Here is a 23,760-nt window from a genome sequence, read left to right on the forward strand (position 1 = left end):
GGGCAGGATAGCGGGTGCTCTTAAGGCGGGACTGCGGTGAACTGCACCTCCCCTGACTCCTCACCTGGTCTCTGAGCTGTCTTGATCCCAAGAGCCAGGAGTGAACGTAGCTCCTGCCCACCCTGGACACCAGGTAGGTGCCTTATTCTTTAAGGAGCAGGAGAGACTGGGCACCTTCCCAGCCCGACTCATTTAACCCTTTGCCCTCTGCTTCTCCACTTCTGGGGCGCTGGGCTCAGAGGGAAGGTGGACAGAAATGGGGAAGAGGCTGTGGATGAGAGCGAGGGGGCTTCAGAAGCGCAGGCCCAGGGCTCAGCACTTCGAGGGCGTCGATCTGTACCCCTTGGTGTACAGATGAAAGAACCAGGGTGTAGGGAGGGGAAGAGGTTTGCCCAAGTTCATAGAGACTTGAGAAGGGAATGGGCACTGAACCAGGCCTCCTGCCTCCCAGCCTGGCCCTGAGCCCCAGAGGTGGGGACCATGGCCTTCAACTGGTCCTGCAAGTCTCGGTTGTCCCTCGGTCTGAGAGGAGGGGATGGGACAATAAGAGGCCACTCTTCCAGGACAGGGGTTGAGTGGACACTGGGTATTAAGGCAGGGGACTTTTGGGGGGACTCAGGCCTTACTCCCTTCCACTGTCTTCTTTTGTTGACCTGGGCTTGTAGGAAGGAGAGCAGGTTGGCAATGAAGCAGAAAAGATTTGCCAAGGTAGCATGATCCCCTGCCTCCAGAGCCCTCGGAAACAAAGAGATTTATATACAAATCTGAACGGGCTGTGGGTGGGAGGGATTCATAAACAGGGCTGAGCTAGCTGGAGCCTTCCCTGCCCACTATACACCCCCACCCCACCTCCTGTTTGCGCCCGCGGGCGCGCGCACACACACACACACACACACACACACAGAGTCCTGAGCTCCAGGGACCCTCCCCTCCCCCTTAGAACAGGAGCAAAAGAGCCAGCAAAGTGCACTGGTGGGGCAGCATGTCCAGGAATAGAGGAGGGAGCCCAGCCCCTGCCCAGGGAGGTCCAGGGTGATCCAGGGACTGTTAAAGAGCCCTCCCAGCCTGTGCCATGGATTACAGAGTCCCAGGAGGGGAAGAAGTGAAAGGGGTCTTAAATCTATGAAGCAGAGGTATAGGTGTGAGAGCCTCGACCACCCGGGTTCAAATCCCAATCCCACCACTGGGTTCTATGGGTTGTGTGACCTTGAGGAAATCCCTTGACCCCCTCTAGTCCCACAGTAAGGGTACTCTCCTCACAGCACCGTTGAGAAAATGAAGTGAGTACGTTTTCACTATGTTATTATAACGGCCCCATTATATAGATGGGACAGCTGAAGTGCAGAGAGGAAAGGACACCTGCCCAGAGTGGTACAAAAAGCAGTTCCCAAATCAGTAGGCAGACATCCTGGGTCCTAATCCTGGGGGGAGAACCAGGCCCCAGTGTACTCCATAAAGTCGACAAGCCCAGCCTTCTCTGTGAGCCCCAGACAAAAACCCTGCAGGGTATGCCGGGATCCTGCCCCAGCAAACCCAGGCCTCTCAGAGCATGTGAGGAAAAAGCCACAGCCTGGTGTCCTCAGCTGCCCCCAGGAAGGAGCTCAGAGGCCGATTCCCTTCCACTGCCATTTATAGACATGGCTTCAGGAGCCTGGGAGGCGCCAAGCCCTCCAGGACCCGGCCAAGGAGAAGTCTGGCAGGGGCCTTCAGGAGCCGGGGAGGAGAAGAGGGGCCTGGCTTTTCTCATTAACTTACTGTGTGACTTGGGCAAATCGTATACCCTTGCTGGACCTCAGATGTCCCTCTGCATTTGAACTCAATGTGGTACAGGAGTTAAGAGTCCAAAGTCCCACAGCCTGGGTTTGAATCCCAGCTATAATCACTTTTCTGGGTGAGCAGCCCATGCAGATTTCTTAACCCCTCTGAGTCTCAGTATCTTCGTCTGTAAAATGGGCTGGTACTAGGGGAGCAGTACTTCCTAGGATTGTGAGAGAGGAAGAGTTATTATCCGTAATACACAGAGATCAGTACCTGACACATGGTGAATGCTCGTGAGTGGGAGCTACTATTGTTTATTCTTAGGGAGTTGTTATACTCTAGACAAGCCCTTATTTCTAAGGAGTATTCAGAGTTGTCCAACTGCTTTCCCCAGCAGAGCCTCATTGGCTCCATGTCACTCTCTGGGAGGGTGCAGGGCAGGAATTCTTCTGTCCATCTCACAGATGAGGAAACTAAGGATCAGATTACACCTTAAGGAACTGTTTGAGCTAGGAATCGAATCTGAATCTTCAGACTTCAAAATCGAATCTGAATCTTTGGACTCGAGTCCACATTTTTTTCATGTGCCAGTGGCTGGTCCCAATGCCATTCCCAGCACTGGGGGTCTGACTCCAAAGCAGGATGTGACAGAAACATTTTGAGAAAAGGGAAAAATAGAGCTGGGGACTTTCAGGGGCCAAGTGGTGAGGCTCAGGGCAGGCAGTGACAGTGTGACCAGCATGTCTCAGCTCCTTATAGTTTTCTTGGCAGCCTCAGTACCAGAACCTCTTACCTCCACCCCAGCCTCACCTGTAGGAATGTACTAACTTGGGATATTAAGGTTAGACAATAAGAAGAACTTTCCACGGTAAAGGAAATGAGGCACTTGAGACATTTCTTTCCTCAATGAGCCCCCCGCCCCAGGGAGTGAATATCATCTGATGATGTCACTTCATAGCTCCAAACCATTCTGTAGCTCCCCCTTGTCCTCAGGGTTGAGATAGCACTACTGAGCCCAGCCTGCAAAGCTCTGCAAGGTCTGGCCAGCCTGCCTCCCCCAACCCATCTTTCCCTCCATCTACCTTAGGCGCTCCCTGTTTCCTGGGGTCTCAATAATGCCTACTGATCTCCCCTATCTGTGAGGCCTCTGAACACACCTGCTTTCTCACCCCCACCTGCCTGGCCAGCTAGCTCCTGCTATTCCTTCTTGTTTCCCTTTATATGTTTCTTCCTCCAGGAAGTCCTCCCTGACTTCCCCACCAGTGCCTACAGAGTCCCCTGTGCTTCCTCTCCTTCCTAGTGATACTGTTTTTGATTGCTCACCTGCTTACTTGTCTGTTTCACACACTGACCCATGTAGCGTAGCAGTTAAAGACAGGAACTCTGACATCAGGCAGCCTGGGATCCAGTCCTGTTCCAACACTTGTTGGCCATTCACCCTTGAGCAAGTTACTTACCTCTCTGTTTCCATTCTCACACTGTAATATGGTAATAATTATAGTATTACCCCATAGGGTTGTTATGAAGATTTTAAAAGACTTTGTGTATAAACACCAGTGCCTATTGCACACAGCAATTACTCAACAAATACTAGCTGGGTCATAGCAGAAATTTAATAAACTTCTATTGAAGTTATTTTATTTAACAATAATGTGTAGATACTTAGTATGTGCCAGGCGCTATTCTAAGCATGTGACAAATATAACTCGTTTCATAGATAAAGAAACAGAGGCACAGAGAAGTTAATTAACCTGCCCAATGTTATACAGCTAGTAAGAGGTGGAGCCAGGAAGCAAACCCAGGCAGTCTGGCTCCAGCATCCATGCTTTTCAATGATGAATGTCTGGGGGGAGAGGAGGCGGGGGCTTCAGCTACAAAAGTCACTTAAGCTCCCACCCCTGGCCTCTTTCAGGTCCTGGAGCTCCTGGTTGGCAAGTGACATCTCTGGGATATAAGTGAGGCTAGTTGGAAGCCAGAGGTAAACAGCCGGGTCACTGCCCCCACCATGTCGCAGGTGATGTCCAGCCCCCTGCTGGTAGGAGGCCATGTGGCCCACCTGGCTCCCTGTGAGGAACCAAGGAGGGCCCTGCACCCAGCACCCAGCCCCAGCCTGCCACCCCAGTGCCCTTACTATACCACAGAAAGCTGGGGGGCCCAGGCCCTGCTGGCCCCCATGCCCTGCAAAGAGCCTCCCAACAGGCTCCAGCAGGCCCCACAAGCTGAAGCCAAAGCCAGCTGCCTCCTGCGGTCCCCTGAAGAGCACTCAGGGGCCCTGGAGGACCTTGACTCCTACATCGACTTCTCACTGGAGAGCCTCAACCAGATGATTCTGGAACTGGACCCCACCTTCCAGCTGCTCCCCCCAGGACCTGGCGGCCCATGGGCGGAGCCCACCCAGAACACTACCTCAAGGAAAAAGAAAGAAGAACCCGAAGCCTTGGGTAAGGACAGGGGCACAAGGGCAGGGTGGGGCGTGGGGACCAGACCTCATGCAGAGGGACTTTTCTACAGAATCAGAGGGGCAGGCAGCAGTGTCCTGTTGGAAGATGACATGCAGCCTTACACAATTTACTTAACTTCTCTGTTTTCCCTGCTGTACAAAAGGGATAAATGCAAGTTTCCCTTACTATCCACTTCTGTTTGGCTTCCGAGTTTGGAAAGTGATGGATACCTGTTTTATGTGGCTTTTCAGAGGATTTAAATTATATATAAATACATATATAATATATGCACATTATATATAGCATATATATATTAGGTATATATATGCTATACATATATAGCATATGTATATATTAGGTATACAATGCCATACATTATAAATAAGAGCTCAATAAATGTGGGGTCCCTGAACCTCAATATCCTATGGTATCTCTCCTTAAGTCTTAACCTGGGCCCCTTAAAATTTCTTTAGGCTTTCTATCTGAACCCCTGTCCCTGTTTAGGGGAGTGTTACTCCGGAGAGGCCCAAGCTGGAAGTAGTGGGGTTGGAGAGACATAGATTTCAATCCGTGTAGGGCGGTAACCCTGTTGTGTTTAAGCAGTAGTGTGCTAATAAATGTTTAACAACTGGCTTCCTGTGGGGTAGGGGAGAGCCCTGATATGAAGCATTTACCAGTTTCCATGGTGTAACCCTTCCACCCTGGCCAACTTCAAGCTACCATCATGAAGTCACTGAATGTGGCACTGGAAAGAGATTCACAGTAGCGGACTAATACAGCAGGTATAAATAGTAAAATCATTAGGATATAGTGAATTTTGAGCATTCATTACTTCTGTTTGTAATATATGTTATTTCATTGTAATTATATATCATTTAATTTTTTTTTCTTGTGGGAGAAACAGAGAAAGTCAGAGAGAGGCACAGATAGGGACAGATAGACAGGAAGGGAGAGAGATGAGAAACATCAATTCTTCATTGCGGTTCCTTAGTTGTTCATTGATTGATTTCTCATATGTGCCTTGACTGGGGGGCTACAGTAGACCGAGTGACCCCTTGCTCGAGCCAGTGACCTTGGGCTCAAGCTGGTGAGCCTTGCACAAACCCGATGAGCCCATGCTCAAGCTAGCGACCTCGGGGTCTTGAACCTGAGTCCTCCATATCCCAGTCCGATGCTCTATCCACTGCACCACCGACTGGTCAGGCTATCATTTAATTTTTTTGTGTGTGTGTATTTTTCTGAAGCTGGAAACGGGGAGGCAGTCAGATAGACTTCTGCATGCGCCCGACCGGGATCCACCAGGCATGCCCACCAGGGGGAGATGCTCTGCCCATCTAGGGCATCGCTCTGTTGCAACCAGGGCCATTCTAGCGCCTGAGGCAGAGGCCATGGAGCCATCCTCAGCCCCGGGCCAACTTTGCTCCAATGGAGCCTTGGCTGCGGGAGGGGAAGAGAGAGACAGAGAGGAAGGAGAGGGGGAGGGGTGGAGAAGCAGATGGGCGCTTCTCCTGTGTGCCCTGTCCGGGAATCAAACCCGGTACTCCTGCACACCAGGCCGACGCTCTACCACTGAGCCAACCAGCCAGGGCCTCGTTTAATTTTTAATAGTGGCTGAGCTTAGCAACCACCTGGACAAAATCCTGAAAATTAACAATTAGCTCTCCCAAGTTATTAGCCATCTCCATTACGCCACTGAAGCCCAGGAGATCTAGAAAGCCCTACATCTGGCTTTAGTTTCCCAAAGATTTTTAAGTATGTTTTGAAAAATGAAGATCAAAGAGCAGCAGCCCCATTAGACAAGCTGGGAGACTGAGCCTTCCGGGGATTTCAATAGTCAGCTTGGGCATGGTTAGGATTAGAGATAGGATCCATGAGCATTTCTACTTATTGAGCACTTATACCCAGGCACTGTGCTGAACACTTTATAGTAGTACCTTTAATCTTCCCAATTCACCTCCATGAGATTACTATTTTATTCCCATTTTACAGTTGAGAAAACAGAGGTTGATAGACTTGAATAAAGACCTAACCTAGTCTCACCTCTGGAGTCACCTCTGGGGTGGGGGACAAACCTCACACAAGCTGTTTACTTCGCTTCTTTGTGTCTCAGCTTCCTTGTCCATAAAATATAAATGAGTTCTTACCTCAAAGGGCGTTGTAGAGATTAAAAGAAATAACACTTGTTGGGTATTTATCACTAATCCTGGCACACAGTGAGTCATTATAAATGGTGCCTGCTTTATTAAACACTAGGGTTGCGTTTAGGACCAGCCTCAGGACAGGGTCAGGGTGTGGGGTAAGAGGGAGCCCAGCACACAGGTCCTCTGGCGCCTGGGCTCCTGACCCGCCTTCTGTTCCTCCCACCGAGTACTGCCTGCCAGGCTTGTTAAAAAAAACTGCCTCCAGCTCTCAGGAGTCTTCCTGCTGCTTAAGGCCAGCTCTGGGCATGCCCCTGCAAAGTCCGTGGTTTGGGCCTAATTACCATTGGCAGGAGCAAACCTGGGGCTTTAATGTTCCTGCCCCAAGGCAGGAGTTCCACACACTCGAGGTCAGCGGGGCTGAGACCAGTCTCTGGGGAGCATCCACATGCATGGGGAAGGGATGTTGACAACTGGGCCCTTCCTCCAAGGAACACATGGGTCGTAGTCTGTTCTCAGGTGCCCTGGGTGTGACCTGCCATCATAAGGATGTGTCCACCTCACTTGGGTGCTAGGAAGGCAGCAGTGGTCAGAGTCCCAAAGAAGATTCCTCCTCTGTTCTAGCTCCTTCTGGTGAGATTTTTTTAATCCTCTCCTCTAACCTGCACTTGGATACCTGGAATGTCTGGGAGCTCACTACCTCCTGATTCCCAGTCAGCTCCCTGTTAGAAAGTTCTGTGCAAGCACCTGTGTGTCACTGTGCTGAGCTGTACTTTCTTGTGCGTCGTGACCCCCCCACACCCCTCCCCTCAGACCATTACTACTGGTGACAAGGCAAGCTCCCCCTGGCCCAGGGCTATGTAGCTAATTCTGGGCACCATGGTGAGTTTTCATCCAACTACACATAGTTCATGCAGATAACCACACACACCTCCTTCGTTTGCACTCTCATTTTTCCAACTTTTGGGGTGTCGAAGGGAAGACATCCCATAATTGTGGTACTGGCAGATGTTCACCATTTCTCCTTCCTTCCCAGCTTGGCAAAATTAAAAATTAAATATTGGCGATCCCATGTTGGTCCCTCCCCCAAATACAGGGTGGGGCAAAAATAGGTTTACAATTGTTCGTATGGAAAAGAATACAATAATTAATACAAGAATAAGCTGTGCTTCATGTCCTCACGACTGTAAACCTACTCTTGCCTCCCCTGTACACACAGAAAGATTTTGGTAACGCATGATCCCAGCATCTGCCCTGTGGAGGAAACAGTGATTACCTCGTTTTACAGCTGCGCACAGCACAGGGAAGTGACGGCCCACTGTCACATAGGTATAGGTCAGGCCTCAAAGCCCAGGCTTCCGGGCTCTAATGCCCATGACCTTGCCTTTCTCTCTTGCTTGGAGCTGGTATCTCACCCTCCAGGGCTTCACAGAATAAATCTATCTGGAGGCAGCTGGGGGCCCTCTTCTGAGACCCCACCTCCCCCGTGCTCCGAATCTGCCCCCAGCTTTCCTGCCCCTGCCTCACTTAGTTTCCTCCAGGCTTGCCCTGGGTGGGGGGAGGGTCCCCATGCCACAGGGGATGTGGCTTCTAGAAGCAAACACCATATTCCCTTCTTTATCCTCTCTCCCCCCCTTCCCATCTTTGGAACAGGTCCCCACTTTTTATTTTTCCAGCAATTTCTGCCAGACAAGTCTGTCTGCCAATCCTAAGGGAAAGGTGTCTAATAACTGTGACCCCACCCACCCACTGGCCTGGTGGGGTGCCTGCATCCACTGGGCACTGCTCAGACTTGCTCCCTGGGCCTGTAAACAGTGACTGCACCAGGGCACAGGGTGGGGCGCCCCCTGTGCCCCCCCCCCTGCTACATTCACCCAGGGCAGCAGCAGGAGGTGACTCACAGCCCCAGGACTCCTGCACTCTCCCCCTGAGCGAGGCCTTTGGTAGTGTTTGGGTGACCCAGTGAGGAAGGGCCCAGAGCTTCCCCAGATCAAGACCCTCCCCAAAGCAGCCAGGACAAGGCCTTGGGAGAGGAACCCCTCCTCCAGGAAGGGGCCCCAGTCAGAGCACAGGAGCAGGAGCCGGGTTCCTCTACCAGGCATCCCCAAACTACGGCCCGCGGGCCACATGCAGCCCCCTCAGGCCATTTATCCAGCCCCCCCGCCGCACTTCCAGAAGGGGCACCTCTTTCATTGGTGGTCAGTGAGAGGAGCACTGTATGTAGCGGCCCTCCAACAGTCTGAGGGACAGTGAACTGGCCCCCTGTGTAAAAAGTTTGGGGACCCCTGCTACTCCCTGGCCATGTGACACCGGATAACTCACTGACCCTTTCTGTGCCTTGATTTCCCATCTGTTATATGGAGTTAGTATGTCCGACTTCGGCACAGTTACCATGAGGACTGAATAAACGAACGCAGGTAACGTGTCGGTAACAGTGCGGGCACAGAGCACTTAGTAAATACCAGCCTTTATTAAACATTGTGCAATGAATGTTAGCTCCTCTAGAAAAGCAGTGCCTGCTGGCATTGGGCATCCGGGCTGTTATGAACTTGAAAGGAGTATGGGTGTAAGCATTATAAAGTCCTATAAAAATACAAGCTGTGCTTGCCAACCTTCCAGAAGAATCCACCCCTTTCCAAGACCTCATTTTTTTTTTTTCAGAGCCCACAGTACATTGTGCCAAATATTCTCCTCCTGCCTTTACCAGCAGCACCTATGCCTTAGCCAGAGTGTTAGTTGTCTGGCCAGTACTGCCCCCAAAAGCAGGCAGGTAGGAGATGCTCCTTGAAACCCACCATGGGCCAGACTCCAGGCTCCATTCAGCTGTGTATTTTATCCTCTTCGCAGCTATGGACACGGGCTCTAGATTCCCCACTTTGCAGATGAGGAAACTGAGGTTCGGAGTGGTTAGGATAGGACCCGCTGCCTCTTGGCAGGAAAGTAGAAAAGCCAGGACTCACACCCAGGTTCGTCTGACGACAAACCCAGGCCTCTGTCCCCATCCCTGGAGCAGCAAGGCCAGGCCAGCCTGCCAGCCCCCCTCATCTGATGCAATCTGCCACCCCAACCCTGGCCCAAGCAGGCTCAGACAGAGGCAGTAACGGTGAGCAGAGCCAGAAGGCCCTGCCCCAGAGCGGGCTGGGGCAGGCAGGGGCCCCACAGTCACAGCTGGCGGGCGCATGTGCCAGAGCCCAAGTGGGTGGGAAGCTGGCAGATGGGAGCTGAGGGTGCAGTTTCCCGCCGACTCTGCTTCAGTTTCCATCCTGGGAAGCCAGCAGCAAGACTCACAGCCCTCCAGAGACAGCTCAGTAACCCCCACCCCCACCATCTTTGCTGGAACAGCACAGCACGGCAGGGCACAGGGACAGCTCCCCTCCCCCAGGCCAAGAAGAGGGACGTTTATCCTCATCACGAGGAGAACCATAGGGCACCCCACTCCAGGGAGGAACAAGGTCTGGGGACAAGAGTCCGTCCTGGGTGCCCCCACTGGGGAATGAAAAGAGCTTTGGAGTGAGTCAGCAGCGTGGGCCAAACCTGATAACCAATCGCTGTGTGCCGGTTACCAGCGTGGGCCCTGGCCTGCAGAATTCCACAGCTCGGAACGCCACAAGCCCTACCCTCAGAGAGCTGCTGCTATAAAGCAGAGTTCTCAAACTCTAAAGTGGGCCCGGAGCCCCGGGTTCCTGCTAAAATTGCAGATTCTGATCCAATTGGCCTGGCATGGGGCCTGAGATTCTGCTCATCAGATCACCTCCCAGGCGTAATGCGCTGCTGGGCCGGACCGCAGTGGTGATGCTCAGTGTAGGCTGGAGCCACTGGGGAACTAAGCAAACACCCCGAGGCCTGAGCCCACCCAGAGATGCTGGTCTAATTGGAGCAAGATGGAGCCTGGGCATTAGGACCTTTAGAAGCTCACTGGGTGACTCTAGGTGCAACCAAGCCTGCATGGTAGGGTACAGAGGTAGAAACAGCTTTCACATGCCCTGCATCAGAAGACATGACTGGCACACTCTGCTAAGCACTCATTTCAGCCTGGAGAGTGGGGCACACACAAAGGGCTTACTATGTGCCAGGTGCAGAGCTGGGCCCCCTGCATTCATCTCATTCATCTGTACTATAACATCAAGAGGTTCGATATAGTCGCCCCATTTTACAAGTGTGGAAACTGAGCCTCTAGGGCAGGGGTCGGGAACCTTTTTGGCCGAGAGAGCCATGAACGCCACATTTTTTTTTCTTTTTTTTTTTTTTTAATTTTTCCAAAGCTGGAAACGGGGAGGCAGTCAGACAGACTCCTGCATGCGCCCAACCGGGATCCACCCGGCATGCCCACCAGGGGGCGATGCTCTGCCCCTCTGGGGTGTCGCTCTGTCGTATCCAGAGCCATTCTAGCGCCTGAGGCAGAGGCCACAGAGCCATCCTCAGCACCCGGGCCATCTTTGCTCCAATGGAGCCTTGGCTGTGGGAGGGGAAGAGAGAGACAGAGAGGAAGGAGGGGGGGGTGGAGAAGCAGATGGGCGCTTCTCCTGTGTGCCCTGGCTGGGAATCAAACCCAGGACTTCTGCACGCCAGGCCGACGCTCTACCACTGAGCCAACCGGCCAGGGCCCATGAACGCCACATATTTTAAAATGTAATTCCGTGAGAGCCATACAACAACCTGTGTACGTTACACATTATTCAATAAAAATTTGATGTTGTCCTGGAGGACAGCTGTGATTGGCTCCAGCCACCCGCAACCATAAACATGAGCGGTAGGAAATGAATGGATTGTAATACATGAGAATATTTTATATTTTTAACTTTATTATTATTTTTTATTAAAGATTTGTCTGCGAGCCAGATGCAGCCATTAAAAGAGCCACATCTGGCTCTCGAGCCATAGGTTCCCGACCCCTGCTCTAGGGCATGAAGCCCTAGGCCAAGCTCTCTGGTAGTGAATGGCAGAGCCAGATCAGAAACCGGGATCTGTCTGACTCCAGGCCTATTCATCCTACTGCGTCTCCCACCCAAAGGATGACAGTGACTTTGGCAATGGGCGCTGAAGTTGGAGCTGAATGTTAATTCTGATTCCAATGAGTTTCTTCTCTCTGAGCCTCAGTTTTCTCATTTATATAAAAGAAGGGGGACCAGAGGGTCTTCAGGACCCTGCCAGCATTCCTGTTCTAAGAGTCCAGGCTCCCGGGTTTCACCAATGCTCTGCTTCTCTCCCCAAAGATATAAAGTACATCGAAGTGACGTCCACCAGATCAAGGTGCCACGATGGCCCCCAGTGCTGCTCCAGCCCATCTGTCACCCCGCCTTTTGGCTCCCCACGCAGTGGCGGCCTCCTAATTTCCAGAGACGCTCCCCGAGAGACTCGAAGCAGCAGTGAAAGCCTCATCTTTTCTGGGAACCAAGGCAGGGGGCACCAGCGCCCTCCTCCCCCACCAGGGGTTTTGTCCTCTCATCCCCCACCGTCTCCTACCATCTCCATCCCTTGCATGAGGAGCAAGGCCTCGGGACCCCATGGCTTGGGCTCCCCACTGGTGGCTTCTCCAGGCTTGGAGAAGGGGCTAGGAGGCCTGGCCACACAGCGAGGCAGCAGGGTCTCTGTGCCGTCAGCCAGCCCAGCGTCTGATGTCAGCTATGTGTTTGGAAGGTAGGTCACTGTAGTTTCTAACGTTACCTCCACCACACACACACACACACACACACACACACACACACAGATCCTAAAATCATAGAGACACCCTGCTCTGTCTGAGCAAAATCTGGGCATACATCGAAAATAAAAGAGTGGCTGTTCTCTTTTATGCCATCACAGCCATTCAGATTGCAAGCCTTCCGTTTAGAATATGATTCAATACACAAAATTCTTGACTTACACCTATCTCTTGGGAAAAGGACTGTTATATTAATGAGACCCACCTTTATCCATTCCAGCCCTCATACAACCCATCTGAAGGAAGGTGTTTTTGTTCATTTTTGTTTTTAAGATTTTATTTATTGATTTTAGAGAGAGGAGAGAGAGAGAAAGGGGCAGGGGGCCACAGAATGGGAAGCTTCAACTCATAGCAGTTGCTCCTCATATGTGCCTTAACCAGGCAAGCCCAGGGTTTCAAGCCTGCGACCTCCACATTCCCGACATTCCCGATAGATGCTGTATCCACTGCACCACCACAGGCCAGGCAGGGTTGTGTTTTTTCTTAACTTCAAAAACCAGGGATGTAAATAGAGTTGGGGGGCCTGGGATGAACCATTTACGAAAGAAGAGCCTCTTCCTCTTTGTTGCTGGCAAAGCCCAGCAGGAGGGAGGCAAACCTGCCTGGCATTACTTAAAATCTCTGGCCCAGTTCTCTCTGCAGGCCTCGCAGGATAGCTGCACATACACCCATCCTGCCCAGGAAGACCAAACCACAGGACCTCTGTCTTCCGTGCCAATCCCAAAGCCACTGTGCCAAGGCGATCTCTGGCCAGGAGAAAGGGCTCCCACAGCCGTGCCCACTGGCATGGGGCTCTGAGCTCCGGGAACAGTCTGGCTGCATGCAGAGCTGGCTTCCTCCCCCTCCCCCAGCCGGGGAGTTCCCTCTGCATTAGGAGCAGACATGCTCCGGCCCAGGTCCCGCCTGTGTGCAGGGCTCTTGGGAGTGATGGGGTGATAGGGAGTCTGGTGCGACAGCTCAGTCAGACCTGCCTTGCTGGAAAAGCAGAGAGAATCTATCAAGCCTAACCCCTGTGCGCTGGGGAGGGCACACAGGGCATTTGGTTACTTTAGCTGCCCAAAGACTCTTCAGGGCAAGGACCTTTCTGTATCCTTCAGCACTGCTTGGGGATCAGGTAGGCATGCCTTTTGCTCTGGGCAATAGGGAGTGGATTCTTCAGTATTTTATTGACCGAAGCCTTAGGCACCCAGGTCACTAAATGACAGAGCCTGGCTCTGTCCGCTCAACACCCGAACAATGTGCCTACCCGGCGCTCTCTCTCCTTGCAGCTGCCCGCCCCTCCTCCGCTCCAGCATCTCCAGCCAACAGTCATCTTCTAGGTCCTTGGAAAGCCCAGCCAGCTCTTCCTCCAGCCTCCACAGCCTTGGCCCCGTGTCCCTGTGTCCGAGAGCCAGTGACATCCAGGTCTCCAGCAATACCGCCCCAAGCATGGGCCAGCCCAGAGCAACCTATTCCCCACCAGGGGCCAAGGAGCATGCCAGCAGCTGCCCCCCATCCATCGCCAACTCCATGGTGGACATACCCATCGTGCTAGTCAACGGCTGCCCAGAACCAGGGTCTCCCCCATCCCAACAGACCCCAGGACAGCAGGACTTTGTCCGACTCGGGTCTGCTTCTGCCAGCAACCGTTGTCCAGCCACCATGAGCCACAGCCAGGCCCTGCCAGAAGCCTCTCCCACTGCATGCCCAGAGGGTACGTTGTCAGCCGACACAAGCCCTATAAGGTTTGGTTGGGGGAACAGACAAAGTACCAGTGGGTTTCTGCAATAGCCAGTCAAAACATTGAGTACTTGCTGCGCGCCTAGCTCTGTGCCAAGTAGCGGAGATATAGAAATGAAAACAGTCTAGGAAGAGAGATGGAAACCAAGGGTAAACACAGGGGTAAAGAAATGTTCTGAGTCTTATGGGGCCACAGAGGGAGGAGTGATCCTTTTTAGTCTGGAGAACTGGAAAGGTTCCTCAGAGAAAGTGACATCTTCGCTGGGTCTGCAATGTAGATCAGAAAAGTCTGTGACCAGAGCAGGAGAGGAAGGCGTTCCCAGCAGAGGGGACAGGGGCCACAATCATGCAGGTGCGGGGCACATGCATGCTTAGGAAATGACTGGAAGGTTGGGTGTGGGGTGAGGTCATTGAGAGTAACCTGAGACCAGACTGTAAAAGGCTTTGAACACCAAGCTCAAGTGTAGATTTTACCCTTAAGGTAATGGGGGGGGGGGCATCAGAGGGTCTCAAACAGGAGAGCCGCAGGGTCAGGGGCGCACCTCGCATGGCAGATGAATCTCAGAGGCTGGCCTGGGCAGGGAGCGCAGTTTCTATTCGGTTCCATTTGGGATTTTATCATGAAATGGTCCGGACAAGCCCAAACGGAGCCTAAACAAGGCCGGGCAGGGAGGTGACAGAGAAGGGACAGAGCCAGGAGACCCTTGGGATATGGAAGCAGCAGGCTCAATGACTAAGCCATGAGAGGGTGAGGGAGAGTCAGTCAGTCGTAGCTCTGACGTTGGTGGATGACAGGCAGGGCGGGGGGGACCGGGTAAAGGGCAACAATGCGTTCCAGTTCAGACAGCGAAAACCACAAAGCAGCAAACACTCTCCTTCCCGGAGTCAGGGACTGCAGGCATCCAAAAGAGCAAAACCAACCAGAACCCAACGCAGCAAACACGAAGGCTAAGCCTTCCCACCTCCCATGCTCCCTTCCCATGGGCAAAGCCCCAGGGACTCCGGCCCTCCCCACTCAGCCGTCTCCTCCCCAGGCTTGCTTCTCGGCCCTCCCTCGGCCACAGGACAGGCACCAAGGTGACTCCAGGTGGGAGGGCAATGCAATGCTGACCCCTGGCCGGCTCAGTCCACTCCCGAAGCCGTGTCAACGCAAGCACATATGCCTTTGAATCTGCTCTGACCATTTTTTCTAGAACTAGCCATTTCAGATTTTAGTCCAGTTTTTGTGAATTACTCTCAGCAGGCTTCACATACCTAAAATTAAGAACTACTGTTCTCTGCCTTTGGGACCCGGAAAATGGGCACTTTGGCATCTCAAAGAGCACGTTTACTTAGTGTGGTGAGAGCCCCATCCTGGTTTGGTGATGCCTGAAGATATCACTGATTATATCCTGGGATCTTATCAGATTCTGCAAAATATTCTCACAACAAAATTCACTATAACTTCCTAGGCTATGGGAGCATAAGAGACGCTCAGAGGTTTTGAGATCACTCAGTCCCCTCTGGGCTTTTGGAGGGAAATCAGTCAGGAATCCCATCTCTAGACCCAAATCTGCTGTTTTCCTTTCCTTCCCCCTTTTCTTTCATTTTCTTTTCCAAACTGAATATATCCCTGAGGAACTTGTAGGGTTACTAAGGGGGAGGAGAGTGTGAAAGCAAACAGATTATGCATCTCAGAATCCCTCATTTATCCCTTATTTCAGTCCCCAGCAGGGAACACTAGACTTGGGAAACTGTTTCTCATTAAACTGAGATTTATTTTATCTATTTGTTTTTGATTGATTACCAAGGATACGAGGGAAGACCTCTAAATCCTAGATGTGCCAAGACCTGAAATTCTTCTGCTGGATTTTGCCTCTTCAGGCAGTTGGAGATAGATACAATGGGTTTGGGGTAGGAGAGGGTGGGTTGAATGGGACCGCTGGGCAGGGTGTGGGGGAAGGTCCCTCAGCTCTCCTCTGTCCAGCTGACAGGGTTCCCCTTCTCTGTCTGTCACTAGGTCCCACCAGGGACATGCAACCCACCATGAAGTTTGTGATGGACACCTCTAAATACTGGTTTAAGCCAAGCATCACCCGAGAGCAAGGTAAAAGAAAGCATAGTGTTTCAGGGAATGAGTGACTCAAGAATCAGGTCTGGGTCCTGCAGTTGGGGCCCTGGGTCATGGCAGAGGAGGAAATGGCCCATAGCAGGTCCAGGGAAGGAGGGGGTTGTCCTGCAGACCTCATGACCTAAGGAAATAGGGACTGCAGCAGCAATGGTGGATGTTAGACAATAGAAAGGACTTCCTGGGAACAAAGGGTGATCCTGTAACATCTGCTCTCTGAAGACTCTATGGGGCCGGGGGACAGAGGGTGTCCAGGCGGGGTGGTAACTGTCTCTGACCCAAGGATTGTTCTAGCATTCGAGCTGCTAAGAAAGGAGGCACCAGGGACTTTCGTCGTGAGGGACAGTTCTTCATACCGAGGCTCCTTCGGCCTTGCCTTGAAGGTGCAGGAGGCCCCAGCACCCGCCCAGAACCTATCAGGTATGCGCCTGTCTCGGTCTTTCCTCAAGGCCTCTCAGAGGCAACAAGGAGTGGTGGGTTCTAGTCCCAGCTCTGCTGCCAGGCTGTAGGGGGCCCTGGGGCCAGGCCTATAATGACTCCTGGGAGGGGGGTCCGCCTCCACACTCTCCCAGCTGCCCTCCAGCACCTAGGCTCTGGGAGCTCCTCACAGCGCTGCCTTCCTCCCTCCCCTCCCCCTCCTTGAGGCCCCGGAGTCCCTGCTTTAATCTCAGGGTGGGAAGAGAAGGATAGTCCCAGCCCCTCTCCAGGCTGCTCTCTTGGAGGTGCCCACCTCCCTCCTGACCGGATTTATCAGGAGGGGACCTAATGTGAAAACACGTGTGTGACAGCTGACCATGTGCTTCCTTGTGGTCACATCCGCGGGGCATCTGCACCGCCCCGGGCACTGTGGAGGGCACCAGGGAATCTCACTGGGGGAAGAGATTGAAAGCAGGTCATTACAGTGTGGGGTATCTGGTCACTGCCTCTCCCGACACCCCATGATTGTAGTTCTCATTCAACAAAGAGACTAAGTAACTGAGGCACTGAGAGTTAGCCAGGGACACACACACACACACACACACACACACACACACACACACCCCAGCAAGTTAGAGTGAAAACTCAACCAAAATTTCTCTACCCTACGCCTCTCAGTCTAAATAAGAAAGTGGGGTGGTGTTGGTTATCAGGAAGCCTTGCCAATGAGCCCAAAGAGAGGAGGAAGCTGGGGGCTGACAGAGACGAGCAGAAGGCACTGTTCACCCTCCCAGGCCAGCTTGGCTCCAGAAGGGAGCATCTGATGGTGGGTAATAGTGCCTGGGAGGTACGGGGGGGGGGGAGGGGGGGGGGAGACTAAGCTGCAGAGTTGAGATTTGATCTAAATAGTCACCGGAAACCATCCCTGAGAGGTCTGGAGACAAGAGAAAGGTCTGCTGATGGGAGAACTGCTGGATGCAGAAACCTCTGAGCAGAAGTGTTGGCACCTCCTTTGTGAGAAGCTTAGAGGTGGGACTGCTACCTGCAGTCCCAGAGGCGAGAGGACGAGCAAGCCCACCTCTGGATGGGCCAGGGCAGGCGTGGCTAACGCGGGGCTCTGATCTCTCATCCACATACATGCTTTCTTCTTTCTTTGTCCAGGGGAGGACAGCAGTGACCTTATCCGCCACTTCCTCATTGAGTCTTCTGCCAAAGGGGTGCATCTCAAAGGAGCAGATGAGGAGCCCTACTTCGGTGAGCCGGCAGGCCCCGGGCTGGGCCCGGCCGTCCTGGGCTGGGGGGTGGTCCGGGGAAGGCCTTCTCATGCCGGGCCGCCTGCTTCCTTGCAGGGAGCCTCTCTGCCTTTGTGTGCCAGCACTCCATCATGGCCCTGGCCCTGCCTTGCAAACTCACCATCCCGCAGAAAGGTGGGTCTGGGCCCCAGGGAGGCAGCGTCAGGGCACCGGAAGTCTGTTCTCACTAGAAAGGCTCCTACAGGCCACGTCTCCCCTTACTCACAGATTACTTCAGTGTCACCGTGAAAAGTATATGCTCTAGAGCAGGGGTCCCCAAACTTTTTACACAAGGAGCCAGTTCACTGTCCCTCAGACCGTTGGAGGGCCGCCACATACAGTGCTCCTCTCACTGACCACCAATGAAAGAGGTGCTCCTTCTGGAAGTGCGGGGGTGGGGGGCGGATAAATGGCCTCAGGGGGCCGCATGCGGCCCGCGGGCCGTAGTTTGGGAAGGCCTGCTCTAGAGAGTTTGTCAACTGCTCCACTTCCTAGCTGTGAGGACTTGAGAATGTTCATCTCTCTAAGCCTCAGTTTCCTCACCTGTGAAATAGGGACAGCCATCACCATACCTGCTTATCGGATGGTGTGGGGATTAAATGAGATAACTCAGGCAAGGCTCTTAGCCTGAGTTTGATAAATACTCACCTGCTTTGAGAGGATAAAAGGAGCATATATCAGCCATTTGGGGGAGGTTGGAGTTTTTCTTCCAGGTCTAACATGTATTGGGTGCTCGCTCACCCATTCATACCTCACTACAACCCTGGGAGGTACATATTAGGATTATCCCCATTTCACAGATGAGAAAAGTAGGGCTTGAGGCGTTAAGTAACTCACTTGAAGGCACAAAGGGTCAGAACTCCAGGCCGGATTGGAAGCGCCTCCAGAGTGTATACAGCCCAGCCACACCCCCAGGTGGAGCGGATCATCTGGGCGTGCAGGAGTTACAGCGAGGGGGGTTCTGGAAGAGGAGGCGAGGACAGGGGGAGCCCCTGGTGGGGTGATGCTGACAGTCTCCCTACTTTCAGCAAAGAAAGGCCTGGGTTTGGTGTGGATCAGAAAGAAGTGAGGGGGTCAGGGCCCTCTGAGGATGAGGTCACTCACTGCAGCTGTCCAGGGCTGGAGGAGTGAGGAGGGGAAGAAGGGATCAAAAGGCTTGTGGGCCGGGTGTCGGGGAGTCCAAAGCGGCCTCATTTGCCTGGTTTCAGTAATCACACCTGGCTTCTCAGCCCAGTCACTTCCTGAAGGCGTGGGCCGAGGTGGAGATGTTCAAAGGGATTAATGAGGCCTGTTCCTACAAGCGGGGTCCATTCACTCCACCCCCGGTCCCTCGGGGCCTGTTCCTTTACTTTGGCTCAGAATTGGGAGGTGGAGACGGAGCTTCAGACCCCTCTACAGACGGCCGGGCCTCCTGCCTAAAGAAATCTGCGGGTGAGTGGTACGTGGGAGGTTCCAGGCTTGGCTGTGTCCCTGGAGGGCACCTCCCAGCCCTGCATACACGCACACATGCATGTCCACACGTGTTTCCCTTCACAGTTTTATTTTTTCATCTTTAACAAGGTGCCACATTCCTCCCCCTCCCTGTAAACCAGGAGATGAGAGGCTGCAGGCAGGCAGTGGGCCAGAGGGAAGAGGGGCAGGAAGTGGGGAGGTGACGAGGCTCACACCCCATCCTGCACACACATGGGCACAGGCAGACGTGCTGGGGTCTCTTTGGATCTACAGTACCTGCTCTGGAGGTGGTCTCTGGGTCTGAGATCTTCTCTAGGGTCCTGGAGATTTCCACAGGGAAAAAGTCCCTCCTCCTCACATCCAGAGACCAGTCACAGAGCAGCACTTGTCTGAGTGACAGCACCTGCTCTATATGCCTCTGAAAACACAATGGCTCTCTCCCCATTCTTGTCTTCTCCCCCTTCTCTCAACAATGAACAAGGGCTCCAAAGGGTAGGTGAGGTTGGAGGCAGCACCAACCATGGATCTGGACAGACAAACCATTTGCCTGAACACCCTATACACAGACAGGGCAACGTTCCCACCCTTGCCCGCCCTGGAGGGCCAGGGCTAAGGCCAATGCAAAGCAACAAATAATCCCAGAGTCCTCTGGGGTTGATCAGAAATTAGTCACACACACAGTCTCCATCTGTCTGCCTGGTGGCTCAAAGAGGAGTCCTAGTGGGTTTCTGAAGAAGAAAGACAACCACCCCGTCCCCTGGCTCTGGCCAGAGGAAGGACCAGGGCTGGGTGACCTCCGCCCAACCCGTGGATCCTGGCAGGATCCCAGGACAGTATCTGCATCCCACAGGCTGCCATGCCCTGTACCTGAGCTCTGTCAGTGTGGAGACCCTAACCGGAGCCCTAGCCGTGCGGAAGGCCATCTCCACCACCTTGGAGAGGGACGTCCTCCCCACACCTACCGTGGTCCATATCAAAGTTACTCAGCAAGGCATCACCCTGACCGACGTCCAGAGGAAGTAAGGAACTTCCCTTACCCTGGGGCTGCAGGGCTGGGCAGGGTGAGATGGAGGGGGTGGCCAAGATGGTTATGGATCAGTGATGAAAGCAGAGTGTAGTGTCCTGGACCCAACGGGGTCAGTGACATGCCGAGTGACTCCAGGCAAGTTCTCTGCCTTCATTAAGCCTCACTCCAATGACCTCCTGCCAAAGCCCCCTTCACTGCGGCTGATGAGATGGGATCAACCAGCAGTCATTGAGCATTGATAGAACATCTGCCAGCCAGACTCTGGCTGACTGCTGGGACACAGTGGGATGTGGTCACTTCGTCCCTGGGTGCAGGGATTTAGTCTAACAGGAACCTAGTCCTGGGTGAAGACACATGAGATGTCCAAGATGTAATTCCCATCCTCAAATAGTTAAAGGGCATGGTGGGTCGGGAGCAGAAAGGAGCCAGAAAGCCCCAGTATGTCGGACAAAAACAGAGCAGAAGCCCTCCATGAAAGGAGAGAAGCACCAACATGTGCCCCAGGGCCCAGTGGTGAGAAAGATCAGAGCAGGCTGTCAGGAGTCCAGATGGGAGGCTTCTTAGAAGACAGGGAGCTGGAGACGATGGAAGCACTCAAGACCCTGGGACGGGTTCTCACCAGCTGCCCTTCCCTCCTGCCTCTTCCCAGGCTGTTTTTCAGGCGCCATTACCCCCTCACCACCCTGCGCTTCTGTGGCATGGACCCCGAGCAGCAGAAGTAAGTTCAAGGCTGGGCCAAATGAAGACGGCCGCCCAGGGCCAAGCCGCCCGCTGAAGTTTCCATCCAGCTCTGGGATTGGGATCCCAGACAGAGCCTGTGAACCTCATGGGCCAGGAACAACAGAAAGAGGGGAAGGCGAGGCGCGGTGGGGGTGGGGACACAGCTGGCCGTCTGCCCCCTGCTCTGGAGTCCATGGCAGGAGCAAAGCCTCAGTACTCACTACTGTCTGCATTCCTCCCCACAGGTGGCAGAAGTACTGCAAGCCTACCTGGTAAGGCCTTCCTGTCCACTCAGCCGGTCACCATAGAGTCTCCGGGTGGCAGGGCCCCCAACCCAACATGGGGAGGGAATTAGGGAAGGGGGGAGGCCCCGTCCTGACCTTAACCCTTTGTGTAGTGAGTTTTTTTTCCTTCTCGCTGACCCCCAGGAGTGAGGTGTTTGATTTTTTTTTTTCAAAAAATGAAATTAGTTCCAGTTACAGTTTTATTAACTTAAAATCACGTTTTTCTGATAACCAATTTATAGAAACAAGAAGATCTTACATTTGCCTTATTTTTAATGTTGCCTTTCACATCGTACTCTGAATGGTCAGGAGGCACGAGGACGTACATGAACGTTCGTGCCACTCAAAGGGTTAAGAGCCCGTGGCTTTGATGGGGTCAGCACAGGCCCTGGCCCTCAGGGAGCCTCCAGTGTGATGGAGAAGGCACAGGCTCCAACCTCAGGGAGCCTCCATCTGTAGGGAAGGTCCTGTCTGATGGCCAAGACACACCCTTACCCTCCCCGTTCTGATGGGGAATACATAGGTCCCTGTCCCCAGGGAGCCCCATTTCAAAATTAGGAAAACCCAGATCTTGAACTCAGGGATCTCCCAGTCTGACAGGGAGACACACACCCCTCTCAGAGAGCTCCCATTGTAATGAGGAGCCGGGCCACTTGGCTAAGGAGGGGGCAGGGAGGACCAGTGTGGGCTGAGTTCCCCCTCCCCGCCAGGTGCTCCCCTGGGCCTCGCCTCCTCACTCAGACTGCCCTCTCCCACCAGGGTCTTTGGGTTTGTGGCCAAAAGCCAGACCGAATCCCAGGAGAACGTGTGCCACCTCTTCGCAGAGTATGACCCGGTCCAGCCAACCTCACAGGTCATAGACCTGGTGACCGCTCTGCTGCAGGACACAGAGAGGATGTAGAGGGGAGCTCCCTGCCGTGTTCCCCCATATCCCAAAGGGCTCGCTCAGAAATCCCCTCCACCCCCTGAACAAGCAAGCGGCCGTAGCCACACTGAAGGACCAACGTGTTAGACTGAAGGAGAATGGGACTAAGTTGAAACCCCTGAACCTACTATGACTTTCAGCAGTGACCTTCGTCCAGACCCACCTGGGCCTCAGTTTCCTCACCCAGGAAAGGAGGCCAAGAGACAGGATCAGCTGTTCTTCTCAGACTTTGGTGGGCATCTGGACGAGTTCCCTGTAATTCTAAGGCACACTCACTCTGAGGACCCCCACATGAAAACAACCTCTGAGGACACGTGACTCCATCAGCCTGGACACTACTGACCCAGCCGCCTAAGCTAGAGACTCTGACCCTGTTTCACGCAAACAGCAGGAGCCAGTCGGACCGGAGCCAGTCAGACTGGACCGCATCCCCCCCCCCCCCCCCAGCTCAGAGGCTGGCCTGGGAGCAGATGGATGCAAAGATTGAGGACAAAGGGAGGGATGGACTGGCTCTCTTTCCCTCCATATCTGTTCCTTTCCCCACTTCCCTAACGGCTTCTTGGACAGCTGTTCCCGGGACAAAGCTGAATCCCCTGCCCTGAGTTCTTCAGGCCAAGTGGCCATGGGTGTTGAAGCAGCTTAGCAAGGGGGAACTTGCCCCCATGGTTAGAGCCAACCCAACTGTCCTCACATTTTTGATGTCTAATCTCCTCTATTGCAAATGAGGGTCAAAGCCCCATCTTTTCTTTTAATTTTTTGATAAGCAAGTGTCCTTCTAGTGTCACAGATCCCCTAGTGTTGCTTGTGTAACCCACACATGGGGTGGGGACAGCAAGGTCCCTGCTCTCCCGAGCCACACGGGGGCAGCAGAGAGTCAGGAATGCAAACAGGCAGCCACTCCAAGAGACTTCGAGAAGCTGGGTGGTCTTTCCCCGCCCCACCCCCACGCCCACCCAGCCCTCCAGAAGCTGGGATAGTTTGTATCGCAGGTGTGGGGTCCTAAAGAATCCACGCTATGAGGGTGGAAAGGGAGGCTCAGAGAAGCAGACCGCTTTTGCTCTATGAGGAACAAGTACCTGCCCCCTCCCAGACCCTCCCAGCTGGGGGCCTGCCCGAGCATCATTATCTTTGGCCCAAGTAGGGCCTGTCAGATTATGATTTCAGCCCAGGAAACCAAACCGGACTGAAGCAGCCCTGGGCTGGCAGGACCTGCTGAGACCAGCCCACCCAGCCTGCGGTCAGGCACTGCCCCATCCCCGGAGACCGCAGAATGCTAGACAAAGTTCTCAAAGGTCACAGCCTGGTGATTGGCAGAGAGCCTCCATATACCCATGGGTGCCTGTAGAGTTTCCAACGTGGAAAATAAAGTGTCTGTCTTTGCACAACAGTTGGTTCTAAGGCATTCTGGACTGTCCCGTCAGAGATGGAGCCTTGAACAGAGAAAGGGACCTGAGCTGGCAGGTGGCGGCTGTGTCTTAGAGTAGACCACCTGTGCCACACTCCCTCCCACACCCCTGGCCACAGCAGTACGGTCTCCGCTGGCTTCCACTCACAAACCATTACTAAACCATGCTGTGTCCTCCACAGGCCTGACACTCCAGTCCTTCCTGATCCCTCCCCTGCCACTCTGTCAGGAAGACAGCGAGTTGGGGTGCTCCCTGCGTCCTAGGGCCAAAGATGACTGACTGGTGCCAAGGTCTCACTCGGGTTCCCTGAGGGGCAGAGAGAGGTGAGTGGGACATGAGCAGCTCAAGAGAAGATCAGAAAAGTCCTTGAACT

At 53.5% G+C, this 23,760-nt stretch overlaps 1 protein-coding gene across 1 annotated transcript; it reads left to right on the forward strand.

Moving 5' to 3' along the window:
- TNS4 (tensin 4) lies at positions 1–23,362 on the forward strand. The gene is made up of 13 exons (XM_066263678.1): positions 1–133; positions 3,671–4,199; positions 11,551–11,974; positions 13,307–13,731; positions 15,757–15,843; positions 16,159–16,284; positions 17,443–17,535; positions 17,631–17,708; positions 18,933–19,004; positions 19,876–20,044; positions 20,702–20,770; positions 21,018–21,044; positions 21,816–23,362. The coding sequence occupies exons 2-13, from the start codon at positions 3,764–3,766 to the stop codon at positions 21,955–21,957; spliced, it is 2,148 nt and encodes a 715-aa protein (XP_066119775.1). The 5' UTR covers positions 1–133; positions 3,671–3,763; the 3' UTR covers positions 21,958–23,362.
- The last annotated feature ends 398 nt before the right edge of the window (positions 23,363–23,760 follow it).

Source organism: Saccopteryx bilineata, chromosome 2 (genome assembly GCF_036850765.1).
Source record: "Saccopteryx bilineata isolate mSacBil1 chromosome 2, mSacBil1_pri_phased_curated, whole genome shotgun sequence".
Classification (NCBI taxonomy): domain Eukaryota; kingdom Metazoa; phylum Chordata; class Mammalia; order Chiroptera; family Emballonuridae; genus Saccopteryx; species Saccopteryx bilineata.